Source organism: Penicillium hordei, assembly GCF_028827395.1.
Source record: "Penicillium hordei strain IBT 12815 chromosome Unknown utg000006l_segment0_segment0, whole genome shotgun sequence".
Classification (NCBI taxonomy): Eukaryota; Fungi; Ascomycota; class Eurotiomycetes; order Eurotiales; family Aspergillaceae; genus Penicillium; species Penicillium hordei.
In genome coordinates, this window is record NW_026623147.1 from 2424309 (window position 1) to 2451590 (window position 27282).

Genomic DNA, 27282 nt, shown 5'->3' on the forward strand with positions numbered 1-27282 from the left:
AGTCAATCCTGGCGTTGGAAGCTGGCCCCTGCATAACTTAGTGTTGATTCTTCCTCTGTGGACCCTTGAAATGAGCTTAAATAGCGTGGTCTCCACTCCCCCGACTTTCTGACCCCGGGATAAATTGTCCCAAACTTCTCATAAGTGACGAATGAGCCTGCAAAATAGTTAGATATCAAATGGGGATCATCCTAATATACTACTAAGAGAGACCGCCCCGGGGCGGCGAACCTGCACTAAGGGTACATACGATTACTACAAAAAGTGGAGAATGTTGTTCTAGAAATCTGTCTGTATAATGTACAACATATGGGTAACCTCAGGGATATTGAATTCTCTTGAATAACAAAACCGCAATATTTCACAATCTGTGCAGACATGACTAACTCGTAATAGTTATGCACCTCCATATGGTATGCATACATGCGGTTAACTGATATTCGGGTATTCGAACCCTATATCAACTAAGTATGGCAACCTTAGTCCTTGATAGTTTTAACTAATCCATCCAAGTGCAAACAATTACTTTATACTCCTCGTGGTGCTTTTTTTTATATTTTTTACACATATTCTGATCCGTGACTTCCATATGGATATGTCCCATATTGGGGTATTCTCAAGAATATAGCGGTATGTACTGGAGATGGTTGAAACATATGCTTTGTTTTAGACGGTAGCTAGCGTGTTCTTAGTCTTGCTTTCTCGAAGCCCACACTGTACTCTAGTATATTTAGATCGCAGTAGGACTTCTTCCCGGATATCGATCGGAATGAGCAGATCGTAAATGCTCAATCAATTTGTCCCTTCGGCCGAATGACATATCGCACGACAGATAAGAACATTTAAATGCGCCAGGGAATATGTGCTTCTCTTTGATGTGCCGCCACAACGATGCATCACGGGTGAACAGGCGTGGGTTTGTGCAATCTTTCCAATCACATTTAATAGGACTGGCGAGGCTTCCCCTTGGGGAAATTTGTTAATTTAGACAAATGGGAAAAGAATAGATACCTGTATCGAGCAAACTTACTTGGTGTTTGGTTTACAGCGACGCCTACGTGACGTGCGGTTATCAGGTAGACTGACCTCATAGGTTGCCTCCTTCAACAGGTCTCCTGTTGGGGCTGAAGATTGCCCTTGTTGATGGTCATTTGGATCAGAGCGTTCAAATTCAATGCAAGAACAATTTGTCATGTTCTCTGCCCCAGCTGGCGAAGCGTTGTCTCTGACCCATCCGGCGATAGAGTGTATGCCAATTTGAGGGGACGTAACAGGAATGTTTAGGTCGAAGCCACCCAAGGTCCATGGAGATTGCATATAAGGATCATAGACATAACTTGGAAATGGAGGATTCTGTTCGAAGTAGGAAAGTATGCTTCGGGGTGTGTTTTGAACAAAGGCCGAAGTATGGGGAAGAGTCTCTTCTTCAAAAGGGAAGGCATCAGAGTATTCGTCGGAAAAAGCGCGCACCATGACGAATAATATTGACAAAAGTAAACAAATCAAGTCAAAGTCAGAAAGACAACTAGAACTTGATATAGCGAGAACTTTGGAACACGGGTGTATTCTAAAGAAAAGAGCATGGTCAATATCTAGGAATTGGGGAGGGCTTAAATAATAAGGAATCTGGGAGGAATATTGGCATAGGAAAATACATAGTCATAGTTCGAATGCCTCACTGGATCCCGGGATCCTGTAGGAAGTAGCCCTGAAGTGTACAATCTAGGGGCAAAATCAAAAGGAATTTGATTAGATAATTATACGTAACGAACTACAGCTGCAAAGATCCAATAGATAACTAGGGAGCGTTCGGTCACACCGAATAAATAGACTGACGACTCTTCATTGGTTTCAAGTAGCCTTGGCAGTGGGGCGAGACAATGGTATATAGCCAGTTATTCTCTCTTATATCTTGAAGCGTGAAAGGGCTCAAAAGCTCACTCGGAAATTCCAGATTGCCATCCTAAACTCTGGGTAATTATTTAGCGAAATATTTCCATCTACTTGATTAATTTTCTGTCAACATGGATTTACTGTCACCACAGAAAAACATTATATCAAAGCTTTATCTTGATGAGAACAGAACACTCAGCTCTCAGCTATGTAATGGGCTAGATCGAGGAGGAGTATGGTATTCTCGCCAGGTAGGCTGCTGTCCCGCCTTTCATGGTTACATGTATCTATTTTGCCAGCGCTGATGTCTTCTATAGCAAAGGCGTTTATCAACGTGCCTTTACAAATTGAGATTTCCGCAAGAACAATCCGGTCGAGCTTGGGATTAGGTTGGTCATCGCATCAGAAAGTGAACGGAAATCGGCAAAAAAAAGCAACGTTGTCATTACAGGCGGCCCCTGGGACACTAGTGCAGTCAACAAGGAGATATCGCGACATGTCACTACCGTGGATAGAGTTCAAGCAGAGGGCTGCCACCCATCTAGTCTTGCAGTTTTGGTTCAAAGGCTGACAACCCGCAGTTGCTACCCCCGACTCCCCCGAAGGTTACGTGATTGTTATCCCCGTAGTGTCTTCTATACAACAGCAGATACCTATTGAAACCCCCGGACAAGCGGTTTGGGCCATGATTTGTGAATGGGAAAGGCATGAATAGATCTCGAATCTCCTGATCCAAGCTGGGGTTGATAAGCATGCTTTAGTTGGCCATATGAGCCCCCTCTAAGTCGTCAAGATACTAGTCGAAGCTGGTGCCGAGATAAATTGTGTGTCTGATACGATAATGACGCCGCTTGGGCTCGTGGGGAATAGATGGCCGAAAATCAGGGAATATCTTCAGCTTCATGGCGCTCTGGTCAAGCCCTCCCCCTCTAATACGTGCGGGTAATCGGTCTCGCCAGAGTCCGATGTCTCTCCCAGAGCCAGACTTTCAACAGCAGATTCAACCGGGGACACTGCGATTTCGTCACAAACAAGTGACCGAGATACATCTATGATTCCGTCTGTCGGAACTTCGGTAGCCAACGAAGCATCTGAATCTATCTTTCGCGACAATTCTCAAACAGCCCTTGTGTTTCAATCGCCCATTATCTCCAACAATGGCTAACTGTCAACATCATCAAACTGGGGGCTACCCGAATCAATTTGTGCATCTCAGATGCCTCCACCGCACTGGTAGACACTCATTCCCGTTTGGAAATCGGATTTTCCATGAATCTTTGCATTATACACTTCCATCGAAGTAACGAGTATGTACGACCATAGAGTGTGAAAAACAGGGCTTCCCGTCCACTCAGATGTTTAATCGATTATTCTGCATGGTCAATACTCAATGCGCCCTCAGTCTCCAAGAGGCACTCTAAGGTGAGTGCGAGTGTTGCGGGTGAGAAGTCTGGAGACCGGGGTTTCCGGCCCCATATCAGGATCTACTGTCCGAGTTTCATGTTTCCACTCAACTCCGCCTGTCTTTTCTAGCACTTTTTCCTTTTTGCGTTGAAGAGCCATAGCGTGCGCAGCGCGCATCGCCGGTTATTATAGCCTATCGCTTCGGCAGTTACATCCCAGGCGGCGGGATGCGCACACATTAGTTTAAAACTGCAAGTCTGCTAGTTATATGTGTCGAACTAAAAATATAAGCCCCCTAGGCCCTAAACAGAAACCGAATTTTAGTTATGGTCTAGTGGTAAAATAGCCTGTATTTCTCTTTCCCACAATATATACCCCTTCCCATGTACATCAAGTAAAATTTCTCTTTATTCCCTTAGATATCTAACCCAACCATGAAAATCTTGATGATCCACGGTATTTAACGCCAGAATCGCGCAGTGACTACGAAGTAAATCTAACCACTATAGGATCCCGCCAATCCGGCCAACTCTTCCGAGCAAAACTCCAAGCCTTAGAAAAATTAATACACCGAGCCCTCGGCCCTCTCCAGCCTGGAGTTGAACTCGTGTACCCGACAGCTCCATTCGCACTAGAGTCCTCCACGGGTGCCACATCCGACCTGCGCAATCGGCATGGTTCATGGAGCTGGTTCGAATCTGAATCCATCGAAGGACTTTACCCGGGACTAGAAGGCGCCCTGGAGTCTATTGCGTCTCTTCTCAAGGATTCCGGGCCGTTCGATGGGATTGTTGGTTTTAGTCAGGGGGCCGCGGCGGCTGTTATGGTCGCCTCGCTGTTAGAAGGAAATCGAAAAGATGCATTTGCCAGATTGGAAGCGGAGGCTGGGATTCCATATCCCGCTTGCTTCGCCTCGCTTGAACACCCGCCGCTCAAGTTCGTCGTTAGTATTTCGGGTTATGTTGCTTCTCATCCGGATTATCGGGCTTTTTACGATCCCGTCATTCGGACGCCTGTGCTACATTTTTTGGGGAGTATGGATACCGTTGTGGATGAGAATGCGTCGATGAGGTTGGTGCAAAATTGTCAGGTGGGGGATGAAAAGAAACAGATTGTTATATGGCACTCGGGTGGACATGTGGTTCCAAGTGGGAAACGTGAACTTGCTGCCGTTGCGCATTTTATAAAGTCTAACGTGAGCTGAGAAAACTTCATATTTCAAAATGGATTCTATTGGCCCATTTCTGTCTAATGGTTGTGTGTAATGAGTTCGTAGTAGTCCACGGGTGTTTGCTAGCACTATGGGTAAGAATGCTGTTGAATTAAGAGCTGGACTAGTATTCGAGAACCGTGGGAATTGGAAAAGTTTGATACTTCGATGTTGAAATTGCCCATTTTATGTGGACATAGTGATTTCCAAGACAGACTTAAGCAGACAAAAAGATTTAATCGTGAACTTCGTGTTTAAAAATGACGCCAAGTCCCCCCGAGAAATGTTCGCCAGGCTAGAATACAAAAAGGCTATACAAAAATGCACATGCTGGCTCAGCAAAGCCGATATTAACAAATCACAGCTTACCGCTGTGGACGGTAAGCATCGTAGGAGGTGTACGAGGGCTCGTCGTCCTGGCCGACGGGCCCATAACCACCGGTCCGCCAGCGACCGAGCGGATTCGTGATATCCATCTGCCCAGGAGCCTGTGCATGGTTGAGGAGTCTGGATTCCACCTCGTCTGTGTTTGAGTATGCTCCTGTGCCACTGTCGCCCCGCGATAGCGGCACACGGAAGGCCGGGTGGACCAGTCCTGTCGGGTCGGGGTGTTCGTAACCATTGTGCGTATGTAGCGGTGGTATTGATGGCAGAGAGGGTGTTGGTGATGAGGCACGCGATGAGCCGGGAGACCACTCGCCTCTCAGAGTACTGCGGGGTGTGTGCGAACGCTCTGTCATCAGATCCTCGGGTCGGCCGTAGATGCCTCCTCCGAACTCGTCTCGGAAGTCTGCTCGATCCTTGTAGTACGAGAAGTCTAGGTGGTTCTCCGGGACGACCTCGAATGGTGCTGGTTCGGCGGACTTGCCGGGTTGCGATGCAAGCATCGGGTTCATGGCAATGTCTGAGTACTCGCCGCCTGTGTCTCCCTGGTCCAGACGACCCTGGTAGATTTCCTTTAGTGCCGCAGCTGCCTTGGCGTGCACCATTGGTGTCAAAAGTGGCTTGTACAGAGCAGGGTGTCCGAACTTGCTGTTCAGACGGTCTGACGCCTTCTTGTCGGAAGTGTTCGCGCCTATAGCCTCCGCATCGCTTAGGTTTGCACGATTGTAGAACTCGCAATCGGAGTCAAACGTCTTCACGCAATAGATCTTGAACCCAATCATCAAGAAAGGTAGGGGGGCCACGCAGAAGACCATGTTCCACGTGCCGCTCGACTTGGCAACGAGAGCAATGATCACGTTGGCAAGAATAGTAGCGAAAATCAGGCGATTGAATATAACTTTCCAAAATGCACCACCAGACTCATTCTTAGTCACAAACACGTACATCAAGAGATACTTCTTCAACATGGCGTCCACGCCGAAATACAATGCCGTCACCGGCAGTACAATGGGTTGCAAGGTAGCGAAACAGAAAGCCACGGTGGCATAGAAGAGGAAGTAGTTGTAGTAACTGGCGTAGTCGAATGGTGGCGGTGCGGTCCACTCGATTGCCTGTCGGGGTGTGGGTGAGAGGAAAGTCTTGGCGAACCAGACCCAAACCATAGTAACCAGCTGCACAAGATCGATAGCAGCGCCGAGATTGCGCTGCAAAAGATACGTCACCCAAAACGGTGACACGGTGCATAAAGCGCTTACCAACTTAGCATACATCCGGCTTTCCAAGATGGCATGCCAGGCGTCTTCGTGGTTTTTGGTTTTGTCAACCACGAACGACACGAAGTACCAAGCTGCCGAGAAGAGTGAAAAGACGATCAGATTGTTGAAAACGAAGAACGCATACAGATGCCCCAGCACGTGGCGCTCTCGGGATGTTTTAGTCTTGCTGCCACCCTGAATAGAAAGACGACGGAAGATGACGGGAAGCGCCAGATACACGAGGGAAGTCAGTGCGGGCGATGCAATACCCTGGACAGCAGCCCAAACGTTCGGGTGCCCTGACAGCGAGGTCTGGAATGCCGGCCATACCAAACCCAGATTGGACAGATTGGACAAGAAAATAGCAATCAGACCGTTAGGAACAATCCACACAAGTGTCAAGCAGGTCACCCAGATGGAATTGACTAGTCGCTTCCATTTGCGTGCCGATTTTGTAAGTGGTAGGTTTTCCCAGATGATATCGCTGGGCCGCGGCGCAAGAGCAATAGTGGTGCCCTCAGGGCGCTTCCGGCGAGCGTTCCATGCCACGGCATGAGCGTGCTCGATATTGTCCCAGCTGGCAAAGCCGTAGGGCATTGCGTTTCTGCGATCTATCGACGCCCGTCCGTGCTTGATTTCCTCCTCCAAGACGCGAATTCGAACGGATAGATAATCGATCGCGTCCACTTTGCCACCGGGGAGTTGGTTGCGTTGTCGGCGAGGGGGACGTAGAGTCGGTCTCTTCGCGGGCAATCGGTCCGGGTTCTTAAGGTATTTTGCCAAAACGGACTCGAGTTCTCGGACAACCTCTTCATGTTCTTTGATGATCCGGGGTAAATCCCTGACATTACGGCCAATCGCAGCTCGCGGGAGGGCCGCGGTTGGATTAACCTGGTCGGTCAGCCGCAGAATACCTTCATCGGTACGACTGTTGGGAGGGATGTCCGTGATCATCAAGGTTCTGGCATGCAGGCTGCGCTGATATTCAGAGCTTTGGAAATATTGCCTCCGCAGGTTCCGTACAGCGCGATAGTTCCTCCACAAAAAGAAAACAACAATAAGATCAAAAGCCCAGGCGCATACCACTTGACTCCAAATAGCCGTGGGGTTGGTGATGTTGAGGGGTGTCATCATATTGAATGCCGAAGACGCCGATGAGTCGGTAGAACCCTTGCTCTGTGTGACATTGACCGGTATCATGACGAGGCAGCCGATTATGCTGAGAAAGATAAAGATGTTACGGCACATTTTGGTAAATCGGAGGAAGATTGCGGCGTCCAGGCCGACAGTCTCGATCAGCTGCGATTCCCGTGTATTGATGACCGGTTTGACCCAGGCGAAGAAGCCCTTGCCCACCGGGGGCGGCGTGTGTTTGAGGTCCGCATGCTTGACTTTGGGCGCATAGACAAGTGAGTGACGGGGTCGAATAAGAGAGAAGAGGAGGGCGAGGAGGACAGTGACGCCGATCGAGGTGCCTAGCGAGGCCCAAATAGCAGTAACTGTAAACTGTAGCTTGTCAGCATAGTGTTCTTTTCTCGAAACAATTTAAAAAACTTACTGCAGAGCGAAATGGATTCGCAATAAGCTCGAGGAAAGTATCCGTCCCATCCGTACGAGCATGCAAGCTCAAGTGATGTAGATCCATTACGTCAAAGCAGAAACGAGTGGGCAATCCGGCATTAACGAGTGGCCGGAGGAAATCAAGAACCCAGCATGAAGATGAAAGGGAATGGATTAAAACGAGGGGAATGGGAGATTCTAGAAAGACGGGGGAAACGAGAGGTGAGACAAAGATAATGCGCACGCATGAAAGAAAAAAAGGTGGAATCCGTTTGGCCTGGACTGGTTATTATTAGAATTGGGTCATGGAGTTACTATTGGACTCTTGGCCTGACTTAGCGTCGCTGATCTCCGCCGTTGGGAGAGGGAGCCACAAGAGCCACTTTTCTTCAATATGGAGTCCTCACACCGAGTACAATCGATGCTGTTCCCACGGCTCGGATCAGATTTTTGCGTCAACATCAACTGACGTTCACAGTGGTGCCCTGACACGTTTCAACTGATGATCCATCCACTATCATATCATTGGCAGTCCACCAGCTTACGTCAAGTGGCACACCAATCAATTGCCCGAAGTAGAAATAGTCTGGAACATTGCGATTGTCGGGTCCAAGGTACCACCCAAGACATGAACTCATGTAGGTACACCTGGGCAATGTAGGTACGTTGTGCCCTTGGGTGTTCCTGGCGTCCAAAGGCAGTTTTGAGGTGTTTGTCTTTGGTTGTCGGTGCCGTATCGTAAAAATAGGGGGTCCAATCAACGGTGTTCAACTCTCTGTATTTCTGTATCAACTCTCCTTGAAATTTAGTTGTAACTAAATTTGACTAAATTTTCTAAATTTTCTAAATTTTCCGGGATGCCAATGTCCTTACAGTGACTTCGAAAAAGTGTTAACACCCCTTCTACTACCGCCTTCCTATTTTATTATACCTCCTTCTTGAAGTGGTATACCGCCTATTTTGAATGGCAGAACAAATGACCCTCTTTCTTTTTCATCGGACATTTGGACTCTCGCCTGTACGATATGGTCTATCATAGCCCAACGGCCATTATTTGAAGGCTTTCTCGCGACGGAGGATGACATGACCTACGAGCATGTCGATGCTCTTGGTGTTTTGCCACTTGAATGGTGGAGGAAGTGGGAGGCGCGACGACTGAAATTTACTAAGGATGGTAGGCCAATAAACCGCAACCCTTCCCGATCTTGGGACGATCGATTTGAGGATAGCGTGCAACAACCTAGGCGAGATAGTGATATACCGCCATTTGATGCAAGGGAGAAGGAAGCTTTCTTCGATATGCTAAGGCCGATGTTCTCATTCAGACCTGAGAATCGCCCTACTACTAAACAAATTCTCGATTCAGAATGGATGCTAAAATGGGCTCTGCCTGAATATGGCAAGATCCAAGATAATATATGAGTTATTATAGGGTGGGACTGCATGTATCATATTTATCCGCCCCCGAGGGAGTATCCCTGGGTCTTGCGAAATAGGAAAGACTACGGGTTCAGCGCTGTACTGCTGTTTGAATAAAGCATTTCTTTTGGGTGCCATTCAAGTCACTTTCTTGACTTAAATGAAACAGCTAGAAACTTGCGGGACTAACACGCTCTTTCTTGGGGTACATTCCTTATTGAAACAATCTGCATCAAGCACATATAACACAGAAGACATTGTAAACTTTCCCAAAATTTTGTTCATGTCCACACAAAGTAAGCGGCCATATATATATTAATCACCACATGAAGGTTGTAAGAGCTACACTGCCAGTAACGGAGATACATATTCCCGAAAGTTTGATCATATATGGAACGCTACCATTCGTCAACCCCTCATTACTCCAGAGGACTTTGGTGAGGGCCACGAGGCTCCCGCGCGGCCAAGAATGGTGACCAGGTCTAAGACCCCGTGCATGATGTTTTGCACTTGAAGCTTGAGGTCATATCCGAGCCCCGTTCGTCACATGTGCAGATGGTCGACTGGGATTTGAGGGTGTGACCGCAGGTATATGTTATCATGTTATAACACATCGTGTTGGTAGGAGGATAGCCCTGGAGGTATGACATTAGCTATACATAACATCTTTACCTAGGACATGTAGTAAGAGATCCCGTAGACATACTCTGGGCCTTACAAAATAGATAAATTGTTGTTAGGCTTAGACTGGATGCAAAAGCCCGAGAGATTGAATCTATAAAGTGGGTGGTTTTCTTGCCGTTTATATATTTAGTCATATGATTCAAATAATCTAGGACTGGGAAAAGATGATCTCCTCATCTTGGCAGATGGTCATAAGCCCAAGTCGATTTGTTTGCTTTGCGTTCTAAACCAATTACAGGTTGGAAGCCTGGATCCCGTTATCCTGACGGGAGCAGCTGAGCGGGGTGAGCAAGGATCGCGGAGCTTCATACCACAACCGATGTTCTGACAGCGCACGCTCAAGGCTGATTAGAAGGATGAAGTCTCTTATCGCAAGGCTAGTAAGAAGTTAGGAGTCCCAATTCTGATTCATGCATTCCGCCCTAAGAATGAGTTCAGCCGCACCCACCACCCAATAATACTGGACCGATCTATGGCCGGTGGTCCATGAACTACCGCGTCAGCCGGTAGAGTCTGTTGGTACTGCCAATACGTAGAAGTGGAGAATATCTTGGTGCAGTAAGTGTACTCCGTAGGTCTCGCCCATACCCATTCCTCAGCCGGGGGGGGGGGGAGTTTTTTGGGTCGAAGGCCTAGACCCGTAGGTCGAGTACGGGCTGAGAAATATCTTCGAGCCACATTTTGAACCCCAATTCTATTTCCTGCCAAATTATGTCTTTTGAAAATTAAATATTCTCTTCTACTTCAATCCAACGAAAAAGCATATCCCTTACCTTGATGCAGGATGCAGCGCAGTCATCAAAGAAGAATTATGCGTGCATCTCGCTGTGGGATTGGCCTTTGGGCGAGTAGGAACTTCCTACCAAAGAAACCCAAAAAGTAGCCCCAAAATTGACATATAGGCAATGTCTACGCGTAATATCATTACACTCCTGTGAAAATGCTCGTTATATCTAATCTCGGTTGAAACGTGTGAAGACACGTATACTAAATGTGTGTTTCTTGCGTTTCCACAAAATGCCATGTAGCATAACGCAGCAGTGGGCCCGCTCAATAGGTTATCCTTATAATGGGCAAGCTTTAGCATGTGCGAAATGTAACTTTTCGTTTTGGGATTCACCACGCATGCTTATGCCGACATTTCACGTCAACGAATCTACCTTAGTGCCATGTTTAGTGTGCTTTTGTCCAAATTTGTTTATCAACGTTGTGAATCGCAGATGGTATTAATTCGCTATTTACATCGTCATATCAAAAGACAGGAATTCCGCCTAGATGGTGTACAGAACAAGTGGCTCATAAGAGTATTGGCACTTTAGTTCTTGGCAGCCTCTGCAACATTGTTAGTACTACTCTAACCAGCATTTTCAATGGTTTCAGCTTACCCTTGTGGACATCGGCCTTAGTGTTATGGGAAAGCTCGTCCTTCTTGTCGAAGATTGCGTCCTTGGCAGCACTGGCGCGGGTAGAGACATTGGCATCGCTGCTCTTAGCGACGCCCTTGTTGGCCTCCTTGGAAGCCTCAGCTCCAGTGCCCTGGACGGTCTCAGCGACGTAGTTGGCGGCTTGCTATAATTTTTGGTTAGTCAATGACAAGGCAAGTACTAAGAGAGTTGGGTTATCACGTACCTTGACGGTCTCCATTGTGATTTGGAAGTGGGAAAATGTGGGTTTTCTTTTAAAAAGATTGACTGAGATAGTGGAAGATGAGTGATGAAGAATACTTGACTTCTGGGGAAGTCCAAGGGATATTTATATTGTTCTGGGGTCCATCTGGGGCAGGGGCAATGATGTCGTGACGTCATTGATGAAAGGCCCGTACCTGTTTCCAACCTCAGGTCATATATAACTAGTGCAGCGCCAAGTTTGCCAAAGCATAAAATCTTGGAAGCTTGGTGGCTGTAACCCCAGGTCGATCCACAGTTTACGCTTTCTACTATTTCTGACCTTTCTACCATCACTAGTTATATACAGGGAATACGATTTAGATCTACAACACTTTCACTGCATGCGTGAACATGATTTGTGGCTCTGATTGACACGGTTATCTCAAACATTCTATTTTCTTCCATAGCCTGTTCTTCAAACGTGAGGCCATTCTACTGTACATATCCCCAGACTGTTCCCAGACCCACCAACCTGGCTGCATGACGTATGGACACCTTTAGCCCAACAATGCAACCACGGAATAGTTGGTATGAGTACATTCCATGGATGCAATATTAGTATGCTATCATAATAGGTAGTGGTCTATGGATGATCATTTGATGCGCACATGACTTACGATTGAGGCAAATTGAAGCTAATATTATGCCTATTTATCGGCAATTAGATTAAAGACCTCGGCTTAAAAAGTAAACCTTCAACTAATAAAGCTACAATGATATATTACCCAGATGTGGTTATACGACTGCGGGGTTGAACACTGATTCTGATGCGCACATTGTACAGTATGTACTCCGTACAGCTCCGGTCTATGTAGGTCATACATGGCTAGCGCCGAGCTTTTTGTATGGGCCTATGACGTAGTTGATCTGAAGAAGCGAGATCCTATATGCGCCCCAAAACAATATCTCGCCTAGGCTACCTTGCGGCCTTCGGAAGCACAGCAGTTCGGCGAGTTAGAGTCCCCGGTATCTGAATCCGTCAATGAGAATGAGATATGGACGCCACAACCTATAGAACTCATCCTCTAGTCGTCACTAAGGTCAAAACATTCATTCATTGGTATTTATTTACAAGGATCACTAGTTTCAATTGATCCTAGTAGAAACCCATTAAGATTTTGCCATAAAATCAGGAGTGATGCTGGAGTTCAAGGGCGAGCCCCCCCCGAAGCCGCAAGATAAACAATTTATATAGGAAGTTCGTGTCTTCACCAGGTGAATTCATTGATGGACAAGAATATCCTCGTTTGTTTCTCCTAGCCATATAGGCTGAGATGAAATAGATCTTATAAGGAATAGAATTTCCAAGACGGCTTGTGCTCGCGCGATAACGGTTGATCTTGCATCAAGGCCCGCGCCAACTCGATTGGCATACAATTCTCCTTCAAAAACCGGTCATGAAATTCCTTCTCGGCAAGGTGTCCCATCTCAACAGTCTCCTTTCGCAGTGCATATATTTGCAATGCACCCAGCATATACCCGGCCTGATATAACGGCGAGTAATCGCCATTCAATGATCGTCTCACTTCTCCTTCTGCGGTGGCACGTTCGTGTCCGACTTGATCAACGAGTAGATCAATGCACTCCTGAGGAGCCATCTGACCAAGATGGAACTTAATGGAGAATATAATTCGGGCGCATCGATGAAGTCGCCAAAACAGCATCCCGATCCGGTTCTGTGGCGTCTTTTTGAACCGTTCGTCGTTCCACAAAATAAACTCCCAATACAGAGCCCATCCTTCAATCCAAAACGGGGTGTCAAATAGCTGGCGGTAGGGTCTATATCTCGCAATCATGTGCATCTGTAAATGGTGTCCGGGTATCATCTCATGGAAGACCGTAGCGCGTGAGAAATGGATGTTGTTCCCACGCATCCCCATTAGCTTGGATTCATGGTCCATCTCATCGGTTGGATATGAGACAATGATACAGTCACCTCCGAGGAAGAAAGGGTTTACTTTCTGTCGCTCGGGCGACATCATAAACATCTGCCAGTTCTCCTTGGCAACCGGCGGAACGGTGACGAGTTGATGATCTTCGACAAAGCATATTGCCTCCATCGTGAGATCTCGGACTAATTCGGTTTGTTTTCCGGGCTCAACGAAATCATTCTTGACTTCTTCCAGGGCCTGCTTCCAGTTCTCCCCGAACCCCATGCTGCGTGATGCCTTTTTCATTTCGCCAACACACCATTTGAACTCCTTCTCTCCGATCGAGATTAGTTCTTCCGGTGTATAGGCAATCATTTCACCCAAGAGTTCGCTAAGTAAGCCCTCTCGACCGATAGGATCCCCCACTATCGCATCTTCGTTGCCTGGGCGAATGCCAGCCAAGTTCTCTCGGATACTTGCTGAAACATCTTTCAGGCCCTTTTCCACAACTCCATACGGATGTGACACCCACCAATTGAACGACGGATCGTAGCCTTTGTAGAATTCAAACCATTCTTTCAGATTTGTGTGCAATGAGTCTATGTTTCTCGCCGCTCTAAATGCAATCGTTTTCTCCATCCGGATCTTGGTCGAGTTGTTTTTGACCATGTCTATCACGGCTGCGATTTGAGACTGGGATTCAACGAGCTTCTGGGCAGCGTCTTTTGAATTCATCGACACTACCATAGCACGAGCCTCACACAGCTCCAGCAGCGTGTCTGAAAATGGTAGAAGCAGTGCAGTCTTTTCATCTTGTTTAGAGTTGAGTTCCAAATCGCGCAGCTGTCTTTCGAGGTAATTTTTTATCAGAAGATAGTCTACCTTCCCTTGTTGATCATAAAGATCAAAGGGCTGGCTGCGGAGTGAGTCGAGCTCAGATGTAAGAAACTCGCGTAACTTCTGTGTTCTTCTGGGGGATATTTTGATGGGGAAAAATCCTTTGATATCTTTGAGGTCCTCGGTGATCCGCTCAATCCTGTCGCGCACCGTATCGGCTTGTGCACGTTGGATGGCGATGCCCCTGGGTAAAGTGACAGATACCATGACAGGCGAAATCCGGTTATCCCTCTGGTTTGTTCGGAAATATATGAGCTTCCTTGTTTTTTTAAAATAATTTTCTTTCGAAGTTGAGTCTTAGGGGCAGGAAACCAGGAGAAGCGATGTGTAAGGAAGAAGCAGCGCTTTCCTAGGACTAAACTAAGGCCAAATTGAAGAAGAAAAGCATAGTCTTCCGGCTAAAGCAGAACGTAGACTATCTTGGCGGTGCATTTGATTAAAATTAATAGGTCCTACAATACTACATCGGGTGGTGTATCCGACATTATACCTTATATCGCTGGCCGGTCCGAATGGTTGGTTTTTGGTCATATCGCACAGAGTAACCTTAGCTTATAAAGTTGCGCGTTCTTTCTCCGCGTTTATACCTAAAGTAGTACTTTGTTATCTCGACGGGATGATAACCCAGAGTGGGTGATCCGAGGGGGGACTAGGGATAATGCTGGAATGCAGGGAAATGAATCGAATGCTACATTGTGTTTAGAGGAGAAACTTATTCTTCTAAGGATTGGACCGGCAAGGGGACCGGCCCAGGTTGAACTTCTACATACATACCTATATAGGTAGTATATGTAGCCATTGCCAAGTCTAGATAAGACATTTCAAGCTCAATTGACGCCGTATACAGATTAGAGGCCTCTTGGCTGTCTGCTATGATAGATAGTCCCCTTGAATCTCCCAATCTCTCTCTCTCTCTCTCTCTCTCTTTCTTTCTTTCTTCCTATTTGACAAATATATAAGCCTTGAATAACACCTGCCATGTCCCGAAGCTTTTAATTCTAAATTGATTGTTCAGTGAAATCCTAACCAGGTCACCTGCTACCCTATTGTTGCAGAATGGCTTCACATCTACCTGTCACGAAGGGCCTTGACCCATCCCAGCTCGACATGCCAAACGATAATGACAAGTCAGTAAGCGATACGATTCAAGAGTTACACAAGGTTCAACTCTCCCACCAGTGGGATCCAAATTTGCCACAGGAGAAGATCGACGCCATTAACGAGGCAGTCAAGACAGGCGATCAGGAAAAGGCTGCCGAGTTGGAAAAGACTCTCGCTCAAGAGTCCCAGTATGAGTCTGTTCGTGCTGCGGTGCGCAACACAGATGGCGGAGAAGTTGCAAACACCGTACGCGCCTGGGTGCTGGGCATGTTTTTCACTACTCTAGGAAGTGGACTCAACATGTTCCTGAGCATGAGGTGGGCTTTGATTCTGACGAAGCCTTTAAGTAGGAAATATTTTGCTCATCTTGCACTAGGAGTCCTGCCATCTCGTTCCCAGCCATCGTCGTACAATTGCTGGTCTATCCGATGGGTTGTTTGTGGGCCAAGACAATGCCGACTCGAAAATTCAATACATTCGGAGTGGAATGGACGTTGAACACCGGTCCTTTCACCATCAAAGAGCATGCAGTTATCACAGTAAGTTCTTGAAAGTTGATTCTCAAAAGTTAGTAAAGCTGAACGTTTTTTTTTTTTTTTTTTTTTTTTCCAGATCATGGCAAAGTGGGTGGATCTTGATTATATCTAAGCTTTGACATCGCGATGCTAAGCAATGTATAGTGTGTCGATCGGATATGCTTATTGTACGGATGCCCTCTTGGCATTGAAAGCAAAGCGTAAGCAATGTCCCTTGCTCTAAATCGATATCGGTCTGACACACACTCTCAGCACTCTATAATATGGAACTTGGGTGGGGATTCCAACTTTTATTCGCTTTGAGCAGCCAGGTAGTTGGTATGTCACTGGCAGGCATTTTCCGCCGGTTCCTCGTCTGGTAAGTTGGAACCTTATCTGCCAAGATTGCCAATACTCACAATGTCAAGGCCCGCTGCTATGATGTGGCCTAGTCAATTTGCGAACACTTCCTTGTTTTATGCTCTTCACGACTGGAGCTCCTCGGATGAATCAGAGACCCACGGATGGAGCATCTCACGATACCGATATTTTCTATATGTGACAATTGGGGCTTTCATCTGGTATTGGTAAGGCTTTTCTATTCCAATCTGAACTACATGTGCTAATTTCTTCGAACCGCAGGATACCGGGGGTCCTATGGCAAGGACTCTCCGTTTTTGCTTTTGTCACCTGTAAGGTCCCATTTACTCGTTTCGTTCCTGACTTGTGCTAATTCCTTTTCCCTGTAGGGATCCGACCCAACAATGTGGTTTTAAACCAACTATTCGGAGGCTTTACAGGACTCTCCCTCATTCCTATCACATTTGATTGGACGTAAGATTAGTCCCCGTCATTCGCAGAACTGCAGAAAGGATGTAAAGCTAATCATAACTAGCTATGTTTCTGCATATCTCGGAGATCCACTCTTAGCACCTGTCCATGCTCTTGTCAACACCCTCATTGGGCTTGTGGTGTTTGTGATCATCACCACAATCGGGATCTCTTACTCTGGGGCTTTGTATGCTGCAACGTCTCACCAGATAAATTTCAAGGCTGATAGTAATATAGGTACTCTGCCTATCTCCCCATCAACACATCCAGCACCTATGATAACACACAAAATGCCTACAATGTAACCAAAATTCTAGGTCCTGGTTTCTCTTTCGACGAGGGAAAATACAAGGCATACTCACCAATGTTCTTGGCTCCAACCTTTGCCTTGAATTATGGACTGTCATTTGCTGCCCTTACAGCAGCTATTGTACACGTTATTCTCTTCCATCGAAAGCAGATCTGGCATCAATTCAGGGCTTCTCGGGAACAGGAACCTGATATTCATCTTACCATGATGAAGAAGTACAAGGAAGCACCTGACTGGTGGTATGCAGCACTATTCCTATTCTCGATTGCGGGAATTCTGGCATATGATTCGCAGCTTCCTTGTATGTGATATTCCTCAGGGTCTGATGCTTAAATCTGACAAAATACATAGGGTGGGCCTTTTTTATCTCGATCATCCTCGCCGTGGTCTTTATAGTATGTTGTGTTATGATCACTAGGAGATTATTTCTAATTCAAACAACAGATCCCGACTTGCATGATTCTCGGAATCACTAATATTACGCTGTGTACGTACAACCCCGCTCCCCTTGTATGTGTACAATGCTAACTAATTTAGCGCTCAACGTTCTGTCGCCGTTCTTGGCAGGTTTTATGATCCCAGGAAAACCGATTGGGGTCATGGTATTCAAGGTCTTCAGCACCATCACCTTGGGGCAAGCGTAAGAATCAGTACTCTCTTTCTAGAATGAAGGCTGACCATATCAATAGTCAAGTATACTGCGCGGATCTCAAGGTAAGAAACTTTCTCCCCATGTCAGCGGACCTGATTGTTGACTCTACTTCGACAACAGCTGGCCCATTATATGAAAGTGCCACCCCGCGTCACCTTCATGTGTCAAGTTGTTGCGACAATATGGGCAAGTATTGTTCAGATTGCAGTCATGAATTGGACTCTAGGCAATATCGATGAAGTTTGCACGCCGTATGTTATGCATATATTTGGAAAGAGAACATGTTATTAACCGTCTATGGGAACAGCACTCAGTCGGGGAATTTTACATGCCCAAACGGAAGAGCATTCTTTTCATCCAGTATCGTGTGGGGTCAGTTTGCTATGTTTTGGGTATATGTCAAAATATTACTCCGTACTAACTATTTATTTAGGTGTCATTGGCCCACGACGCATGTTTGGACCCGGCGCCATGTACGCTCAAATACAATGGTTCTGGCTGATCGGCGCTCTTCTTCCGGCGGTATTCTATGTCTTAATACGGGTTTTTCCTCGGTCTAAGCTTAGGCTCCTAAATGCACCTGTGTAAGTCACAGAATATCATCTTTGATGAAATATGCTAATGTTATCAACAGGATGCTAGGTGCTATGGCCTGGTTGCCTCCGTAAGTCTACAACACTCCCAGTGCTGTTATTCAAGGTTACGTGTTACTGATCATTTTACAGGGCTACTCCTTTGAGTTTCTCTTCATGGGTTATCTTTGGCCTCATTTTCAACTACTGGATTCGACGCCGGTGGGGCGGTTGGTGGCATACTTACAACTATATTACTGCTGCAGGACTTGACTCGGGCCTCATTCTGTCCACCATTGTTATTTTCTTCGCCATTATTCTGCCAAATGTCTCGATACCCCAGTGGTGGGGAAATATAGCTCCATACGAGACCATGGTACGTAACTATATCCTGACATTTATTCTGGTGGGCCTAATGTGGAACATAGGACTCTCTTTATACTGCAGTTCGAAAGACTGTCGCAGATGGAGAGACTTTTGGACCAAATAAGTGGTGATTTCCTCACTTCACATCAACTATGCACTTGTTTTTGGAGATCACATTCTATAAATGCAAGGTTATAAAGTTGAACAATATCCTTACGTCCGGATATTTATAGAACCTCGGCCCACGTGACCGTGGCTAAAGACTGTTAATACAACATGGTTCCCCAGGGTTGCATGTAGCCGGGTGCTGACGTGGTCACAGTATTATATGCATGTTGATAGTTTTCCCTTAAAAAAATTAAATAGTAACTAAAAGAACTAAAAAAGAATTAAAAGAATTTCTACAAAAAAAAGGGGCATAGTCGGGGGTGAAACCCAGCCTCAAACAGAATTTGGGTATCAACTCGAGAGCTTGCAACCTTGGAAGTGTCACCCCTAGACGATCTCCGCATCCCAACCTCCTCTTACTCTTAACCCCCTCTTCCATCTTGGTCCTTTTAGTATCATCATCTTTCATCGCATTCACATTACGGGATTTGTTTCATCCTGTGAGACAGTCCTCGTACCGCATCAACCGTGTTCGGGGCCCAGCCGTGGCTGCGGCTTCCCTCATCTCCCCCCGCTCATTCCTTTGACCGCTCCAAACCCCCCGAGGAGAACCATCCACGATGTCGGTACCGACAACTAAAACACCCACTGTGGTCCGCAGCCACTCAACTACATCTCGTCCCTCTCGAGCCCCATCGGATCTCCCGCATCGGACACGCAGTGTGGCGGTTCGATCGTCAAATACGACCCAGCCTCCTACGCCAACGAACCTATCACATTCGAAAACTCCTTCCCAGGACCGACGTCCTCCCTCAAACCATACTGCACTTGAGGGTGCAGCCCGGCGCGAACTCGAGGCATCCAATGTCACGCGCATGCCTCGTCGAGAAACGTCATCGGACCGATCCCAGGAACGCCCCTCGACCGCTCGAACTGAAACTGGCCGGAGGCATCAAAGAAATCCCTCAACGCAAAGCCGTCAGCGAGACAGTGTTGATATGCTACCGAGCTCGGCTTCACAACTGCCGCCGCAACATGCGACCGCAACAAGTACCCCCGCAGCCGCGCCTCGGCGACGGACTACGATCACAACGCCGACGGGTCAGTGGGCTCTAGGCAAAACAATAGGTGCTGGAAGTATGGGAAAAGTAAAATTGGCGAAAAATACGGAGACTGGAGAACAGGTACGAATGTTCGAATCTTTGTCTCAAATTATCAATACAATACTGACTACGGTCGCAGGTTGCCGTTAAAATCGTGCCACGACTCTCAACCGAGGAACATCGCACCACGCGGGAGACAGAGAGAGCCGATCGCTCAAAGGAGATTCGGACAGCTCGAGAAGCCGCCATCGTCAGCCTGGTGAACCATCCGTATATCTGCGGCATGCGGGACGTTGTTCGAACATCATACCATTGGTACATGCTGTTTGAATATGTCAACGGTGGCCAAATGCTGGATTATATCATCTCCCATGGCAAACTGAAGGAAAAGCAGGCGCGCAAGTTCGCACGACAGATCGCCAGCGCCTTGGATTACTCGCACCGCAACAGCATCGTACATCGTGATCTGAAAATTGAGAACATCCTCATCAGTAAGACCGGTGATATCAAAATCATTGATTTTGGTCTCAGCAACTTGTTCTCCCCAAGAGGTTTGCTGAAGACGTTCTGCGGTAGTCTGTATTTCGCTGCTCCGGAGTTGCTCCAGGCCAGACAATATACGGGACCCGAAGTTGATGTTTGGAGCTTTGGAATTGTCCTTTATGTCTTGGTCTGTGGAAAGGTACCTTTCGATGACCAGAGTATGCCTCAGCTGCATGCCAAAATCAAGAAAGGTGTGGTTGAGTACCCGCCAGGTCTCACTGCCGGTAAGTCAACCTTGCAAGGATGCTTTCTCTAATTCCATTGCTGATTAGGCTTTGCAGAGTGCCGCCACATTATATCCCGCATGCTGGTCACTGACCCCAAGCAGCGTGCCAGCTTGACCGAGATCATGAGCCATCCCTGGATGAATAAGGGCTTTAGCAACCCCCCAGAGAATCACCTCCCTCATCGTGAGCCTTTGCAGCTACCTCTGGATCAAGAGGTCATTGAAAAGATGACCGGCTTTGACTTCGGGCCTCCGGAGTACATTACAGCTCAGTTGACTAAAGTATTGGAGTCCGAGGATTACCAACATGCTCTCCGGCTGTACTTCCGCGAACAACAACAACACCCTGTTTCCAGTCACCCAGAGCGCAAACGAGGAGTGTTCGATTTCTATAAACGTCGAAACTCTGCGGCCAGTCGTGATACTCTTTCCGCACCTTCGGCCGAGGCGGTGCAACTAGGCAACGACCCTTTAAATGCTTACAGTCCGTTGGTCTCCACATACCATCTGGTTAAAGAAAAGATTGACAGAGAGCGGGCCGAAGCACGTCCTGGTGCCCTTGGTCTTCGTCAAACCCCCAGTGAAGTCCATGTGCCTGAGCTGCGGCCCCCGGAAGCCGCCCACACCAATCAGTACCAGTTGGCAGGAGACAAGGATACTGGACGACGGTCTCGGCCACGCGCCCGCACCCACGGTGAGGACGAAGCCTCAGAAGGAATGAAGATACTCCATCCTCCCTCGCCATCTACGCACGCAGTCCCAATCTCACAGCCCGACACCCCCGCCAAGAAAGAAAGCACTGCTGCTGGAATCTTGAGAAGATTCAGCACTCGTAGGACCAAAGATCGCAGCCGCGATGTGGATCGTGAACGCGTCAGTACCCCCAACACACCCGCACTCAACGTTCAACCTCCTGCAGATTCAGCATCTCCAATGCACCGTGGCTTCAGCGTAAGGAGAACCCGGCGAGCGGAGCCATCTGCAGGAGAGGCATCTTCGAATGACAGCCGGCCTCAACAGGATCTTCTAGCGGCGCCAGGATCGTCGGAACGCACTTCGCGGTCCAACAAATTCCTGGAAAGATCTACCAGTGTCAATTCGGCAGACTACCGAACTTGGAGAGCCGCACGGAGAAGTGATGCCGATGCCTCGGACGTTACTGCAGACCCTCAACCACCCTCTGCCAGTGACTCTGATCAAGTTATTCCGAATAATCAGCAAGATCCGGCGAGCGTGAGGGTTGGTGGACGCACGCACGCGGCGCGCACCATGTCGCTGGGACACGCGCGGCGAGAAAGTATTCAGGCTCGCCGGGCCCGGCGAGAGGCTACCCGAGAGGCCAACGTGCCCGAGGAGACAGATGCAGACATCTCTGGCGCAGGGACAGCACTGGAGAGCGCTAACGAGGGAGAAGATTTGTCCAAACCAGTGTTCCTTAAGGGGCTTTTCAGTGTTTCCACCACCAGCAGCAAACCTCTGCCCGTCATTCGGGCCGACATTATTCGGGTCTTGAGGCAGCTCGCGGTTGAGTATGTCGAGATCAAGGGTGGGTTTAGCTGCCGCCATGCCCCCAGCATCGATCTCGACAAGGTCGTTGATGTTGCCCCTCCCAGTCCAGAACGACAGGGGCAAGTATCAGGGCATCGCCGTCGTATCAGCTTTGGCGGCCTCCTCAACCACGATGAAAGCCCACACGACAGCCGCACTGGGTCCTCCAAACTTCGTCGAGCTCAAGCTGCGCCGGATCATAGTTTCACCACGAACTCGGACGGCTCAGATGAATATGTTGCGCGGGAACAGGGTGGTCCGGTCGGCGAACGTGTCGTTGGTGAAACCACTACCCGTGTACAGAGCGACACTGGAGAAAACCTCGTCCTCCGTTTCGAAATCCTAATCGTGAAGGTGCCCTTGTTCTCCCTACATGGTATTCAGTTCAAGAAGGTATCAGGGGGCATGTGGCAGTATCGAGAAATGGCGAAGAAGATCCTCGATGCATTGAAACTGTGATCTGCCTCATTGACATAAAATCCTTGGCCAAGGAGCACATTCTATGACAAGGGCTCTTCCCTTGTCCTTGCGGTACACAGTTGGCGCTTTTTTTCTTTTCTTTTTCTTTTTCTTTTGAGTTACATCCATCTACGACGCATCCGCATGCACGAGCATTCATCCATTTTGCCCTTCATTACTTGCATGTCCATTGCTATCTTTGCTTTCCTCTCATCTTTCATAGAGGGATCACCTATCTTCATTAGCCCGTTATTTTCTCTTTCATCCTGAACCTAAGTACTACTCGCCTATCTCAATACCTATTGACCTAGCTAGATTTGCACTTTGGTCTTCATGGTGGATGTATATTAGAATCAAGTGAAGACGTTTTGGTTGCTAGCGTCTTTGCTTTTGCTTTGTTACCGGTGTCATCTATTGGCTGTTGTAGCCTAGGGAGATGATTGTATCTTTCGTTGGACAGTTATGAACTTCATGTTGTGCCTACAAATACAAAAATTGTTGCGGCAATCCCCCCTATGTAAATAAGTTCAGGTTCAAGTGTTATTATTATAATCCAACCAATTATGTTAGCTTATTTCCTCCCTTTCTCTATTGTTGGACAACCTATGCAGTCCATATAGGCCTTCAGCTATGTATGGGTGGCTCGCTGATGATACTCTAAACCGGAACTTTATCTTGACCGGGGTTCACCCAAAAACCTTCCCCCTAAATGTTACATCGAATGTGCTGTCTAAAGCCGGTGGGGCGAGCCAAAAACACCAAATATCGTTCGAAAAATCCCACCAGATTCATTTTTAGTAAGGGTGTAGATAGGTCATCGCTACAATCTAGTCTAGAGGCTAAAATCCCCGGTATAGCGTCTACAGTTTCTAGGGTGCGTACCTCCGAGGTCCCTGTCTGTACATACGTAGATGGCAAGCTTATGGTATGCATGCAATAAAAGAAAAAGAGAATATATATACGGAGTACATGAACCATACATGAATTTCAATTTGATTGTTGAAGTCTTTGGTGCATACTCGTGAAAACGTGTGGCTAAACGCCACGGGCGTAGGTAGCACCCGTTGTTGTGGCACCGAAGCCCAGAGCCCGGGGCCCCAAGCTGCCCAAGCCCGTACGCACCCTGTCCAACCTGGCGTGCGGGCGGGGTTACGGGTGGACCGGGTGCCGGGTCGAATTAGCCAGTTGGCGGAAGGAATGCGAAACTTCCGAGTAACTAGAAGCAGCGAAGGACCTAATGGTTATTTAATAACTAAATAAATAAATGAAAAAGAAAACTAAAAATACAGGTGCTCCATGAGAAGAGCTATCTATTATCGCCTCGGAGGATAAAAGAATTCATCTTGTATTAGGGCCTAGGGGTAGAACTGGAAAAACTCCCCCAACTCCAGCCTTCACCACCACTCAAATACGGCCTTTTAGGGAGAGCCTAGGGCCAAATGCCCTTAAAAGCTGACGGATGCCCCGGAATCTCTTCCAAGGTTGCGTATATGTACGATGACTAAGGCATTACTAGACGTCCTAGAGATGACTTCGGGCGTGTCTTCGGGGGCCATCCAGACCTTTAATACTTCGCTTTTTCAGTCCGACGCCGACAAATTTCTACATAATCCGACCTGTTTATACTATGAATACTCTATAGAATAGGCGAACTCCGATGCTGAGTCATCACACATATAGGGCGTTGATTGGATGAAACTTGGAAGTGAGTTCCGTTGCGGCCCACATGGTTGAACATTGATGCCAAGACTTTGCGACAGCCATTGCCCTCAACCCTCCAAAGCCCTCTAGATGCCTATCACACCGTCTAATCTGGCTGGTAAATATACCAATCGATAGCATGTGTTGAGCTCTATAATATAGAGCTTTTTTGCTGCATTTTTCGGCTTTTTTTGGGCCTGGGAGCTACCGGTCGGTTGGGGACCGATTGAAGGCTCATAACATACCTGTGTGCTGTTCCCACACTTGCCAACAACCCCTTTTAATCGCCAATCAGCGGCCACCAACCAGAATACCCCCTATCAACCCAGAACACAGCAAACTCGAGACCTAAAAGATAAAATTAACTTACTCGATAGTGGAAATCATGAATATTATAATAATAATTACAATAACAATAACAATAGTAATAATAGTATAGACATGTTTTTCTTTCAATTGAGGAAACAACGAAGGCTAACGCCAGGGCGATCATTACCTATCTAGGTAAAGGGAAATAAAGATGCTGAGTAAGCACCTGTCAGGGCCCCACCACGATATATTCTCGTTCTCGTTCTGTCAACCTCGCCTCAACACCACCTCAGGCCTCGATCTTCAACCACGTCTCTCATCCGCCACGAACATTGCATTTTCTTCGAGTCACTTTTAGTTTTATCGGCGGTTCTCGAAGATATTCTTTCTCTTTTTTCTCATCTTCTTCAGACATTTTTTTCCCTCCTATCCTTTTGTTTTTACTTTCTAGGGTAAGATCCTCGAGTCATCGGTGCTTCGAGGGACTCAAAAGCCTCTCTTTTCTTATTCACCTCGTCTATCATCTCTACTATCCTGAAAGGGATCGTAATTGCAAGAAACTACGCGTTTTTGTCACGCGTTCTGATGCTTGTCACCCCCTAACACCTACACGCTGCTTAGGATGGCGGGACGCGTTCCCCTTGGTTCGGGGGCTAACCAGAACCGAGTGTTCATCGACTTGACTGATGAAACTGACCCAGGCGATTCTGAAGACGTAAGTGCTTATGCCCGTTGATCTCGATCTTCCAAAGACTGCTTTGCTTAAGCCCATATCTCCTCCTGGGCCCATGCCCCACTACGCCTTTCTTTGTCTCGTCAATTTTTATTTTCTTTCCCCCCAGCCAACTGTTTACTTAACTATCTGGCAACCCGATCCTATGGACGTACACAACTATTTATCTGATTGTTACTAAATATTGCTCCTAGCCAAAGAATTTGGTACAGGGCAAGCTTCCTTTTATGGCAGCGTTAGCTTATCACCCACCAACTGTTCCACTCAAGAGGAAGAGCTTAGGCATATCTGAGGATGTCTCAGATACTTCGTCAAGTGATATTCACCGGTTGCCACGGCGTGCACGTCTCTCGCACGCTCACCCTTCCCCTTCCCCATTTACGCCAAGTCCACCACCAAACATACAGCGATCTCAAATTAGTGTTGTGATCCCATCGCCGACATCAAAGCAAAAGCGCGAGATCGCAATCGCACAAAATGTGTCCAATGTGGATGGCATGGACATTAATATCTTTCCTACAACCGACGAAGAGGAAAGAGTCAAAAAAGCCGCATACCCTACTACCAAGGCTCGTGTTGACCGTCGTTCAGTCCCATTATCATTCAAAACAAGCTCAGATATGGACATTCTTAACTTACCATCGCTCACCGAAACAAACCACCTTGCGAAGCTCCGTCACGCTCTTGATGAGAAGCTACAACGTATCAATGGTCCTTCGGTCATTACGGCAGTTGAGTCACCACAGCGTCTGGCCAAACTAGCCGATAACTTCGAGTTTATCAATGGCTATCAGTACCGTGCGGGTGTTGAACGGATTCCTGATGACTCGGATTTCAACATCGGTTGTGCGTGCACTGAAACTGGCGGCTGTGATCGATTTGAGTGTGATTGCCTTAGCAAGGAGGAAGATTCTGAAGATCGCATCGTCCCGTATGAGATCTGTGAAAGCAACCCGAAATTGATCGTTGCAAACAAAAGCTTCCTTAAGCGCAAGGCAATCATTTATGAGTGCAACTCCCGTTGTGGCTGTGGTGGAAAGCGGTGCTGGAATCACGTTGTTCAGAAAGGCAGGACTATTAGACTTGAAATTTTCGACACTGGACCTCGCGGCTTCGGTTTGTCTCATTCCATCCCCTCTTTGGCTATCTATACTAATCATGATCTTTACTTAGGTCTTCGGTCCCCCGACTTGATTCACCGTGGACAGTTCATCGATCTTTACCTCGGTGAGGTCATCACGAAGGCTGAAGCCGATGAGCGAGAGAATCTCACCGATGGTTCGCACACGCAATCATACCTCTTCTCTTTGGACTGGTATGTCAAGGATGATGACGATGAAGAAAAGAATATGAAAGTCATCGATGGCCGCAAATTTGGTTCCGCAACTCGCTTTATGAACCACTCTTGCAACCCTAACTGCAAAATCGTCCCTGTCTGCAGCACGAATCATGCCGACGAGTATCTTTACAACCTTGCTTTCTTTGCCTACCGCGACATCTCCCCTGGCACCGAATTGACCTTTGATTATAACCAGGGCGAGGAGAACACAACTCCTCAGAAGATTGACCCTGAAGCAGTCCAGTGCTTGTGTGGTGAATCCAAGTGCCGTGGTCAGTTGTGGCCAAACAAGCGCAAGGGCCAGGGATCCAAGCCTTAACAGGCTTTTCTGTGTCAACGCCTGCAAGCCCTGGCTACTGGCTACCCTTCCTGCCAACTGGCCAATGCACTCTCGTCTTTGTTCTTTGCGATTTTCCATACCCCCATCATGTGTGATTAGCGACCTGGTTTTTTTATTGTTTTTTATTTCTTTTTGCGCAGTCATGACTATGACGCAAGTGCATTAAAGCATAACCTGCCCGTCTTCCAGGCATCTCTAAGCCTATTGGCTCTCTTTCATCTGCGGTATCTTTGTTTACCTTTGCCATGTGTTAGATTCACAATACCCTGACAAGAATTATG

General features: G+C 47.4%; 8 protein-coding genes across 8 annotated transcripts; 5 read left to right on the forward strand and 3 right to left on the reverse strand.

Annotated features, from left to right (window-relative positions):
- Positions 1-3731: 3731 nt before the first annotated feature.
- N7537_011560 (alpha/beta hydrolase) lies at positions 3732-4501 on the forward strand (the record flags this gene model as incomplete). Its single annotated transcript, XM_056902614.1, has 2 exons — positions 3732-3753; positions 3807-4501. The coding sequence occupies 2 exons, from the start codon at positions 3732-3734 to the stop codon at positions 4499-4501; spliced, it is 717 nt and encodes a 238-aa protein (XP_056747901.1).
- A 371-nt stretch (positions 4502-4872) lies between these two features.
- Positions 4873-7792, reverse strand: N7537_011561 (putative DUF221 domain protein; the record flags this gene model as incomplete). The annotated part of the gene is made up of 2 exons (XM_056902615.1): positions 4873-7653; positions 7706-7792. The coding sequence occupies 2 exons, from the start codon at positions 7790-7792 to the stop codon at positions 4873-4875; spliced, it is 2868 nt and encodes a 955-aa protein (XP_056747902.1).
- A 998-nt stretch (positions 7793-8790) lies between these two features.
- On the forward strand, positions 8791-9129 carry N7537_011562 (kinase-like protein; the record flags this gene model as incomplete). Its single annotated transcript, XM_056902616.1, has 1 exon — positions 8791-9129. The coding sequence occupies one exon, from the start codon at positions 8791-8793 to the stop codon at positions 9127-9129; it is 339 nt and encodes a 112-aa protein (XP_056747903.1).
- A 1996-nt stretch (positions 9130-11125) lies between these two features.
- N7537_011563 (uncharacterized protein) lies at positions 11126-11454 on the reverse strand (the record flags this gene model as incomplete). Its single annotated transcript, XM_056902617.1, has 3 exons — positions 11126-11142; positions 11196-11379; positions 11440-11454. The coding sequence occupies 3 exons, from the start codon at positions 11452-11454 to the stop codon at positions 11126-11128; spliced, it is 216 nt and encodes a 71-aa protein (XP_056747904.1).
- A 1309-nt stretch (positions 11455-12763) lies between these two features.
- On the reverse strand, positions 12764-14452 carry N7537_011564 (uncharacterized protein; the record flags this gene model as incomplete). The annotated part of the gene is made up of 1 exon (XM_056902618.1): positions 12764-14452. One exon carries the CDS (start codon positions 14450-14452, stop codon positions 12764-12766), a length of 1689 nt encoding a protein of 562 aa, XP_056747905.1.
- Positions 14453-15301: 849 nt separating this feature from the next.
- N7537_011565 (uncharacterized protein) lies at positions 15302-18723 on the forward strand (the record flags this gene model as incomplete). Its single annotated transcript, XM_056902619.1, has 20 exons — positions 15302-15663; positions 15723-15885; positions 15959-15969; positions 16027-16082; positions 16135-16240; positions 16290-16448; positions 16504-16553; positions 16611-16695; positions 16757-16879; positions 16930-17303; positions 17354-17397; positions 17447-17489; positions 17540-17642; positions 17692-17716; positions 17775-17905; positions 17962-18026; positions 18088-18238; positions 18289-18318; positions 18380-18602; positions 18655-18723. 20 exons carry the CDS (start codon positions 15302-15304, stop codon positions 18721-18723), a joined length of 2373 nt encoding a protein of 790 aa, XP_056747906.1.
- A 597-nt stretch (positions 18724-19320) lies between these two features.
- Positions 19321-22579, forward strand: kin1 (putative serine/threonine protein kinase Kin1; the record flags this gene model as incomplete). Its single annotated transcript, XM_056902620.1, has 3 exons — positions 19321-19884; positions 19943-20570; positions 20628-22579. The coding sequence occupies 3 exons, from the start codon at positions 19321-19323 to the stop codon at positions 22577-22579; spliced, it is 3144 nt and encodes a 1047-aa protein (XP_056747907.1).
- A 2632-nt stretch (positions 22580-25211) lies between these two features.
- On the forward strand, positions 25212-26980 carry clrD (uncharacterized protein; the record flags this gene model as incomplete). Its single annotated transcript, XM_056902621.1, has 3 exons — positions 25212-25304; positions 25517-26438; positions 26496-26980. 3 exons carry the CDS (start codon positions 25212-25214, stop codon positions 26978-26980), a joined length of 1500 nt encoding a protein of 499 aa, XP_056747908.1.
- Positions 26981-27282: the final 302 nt, after the last annotated feature.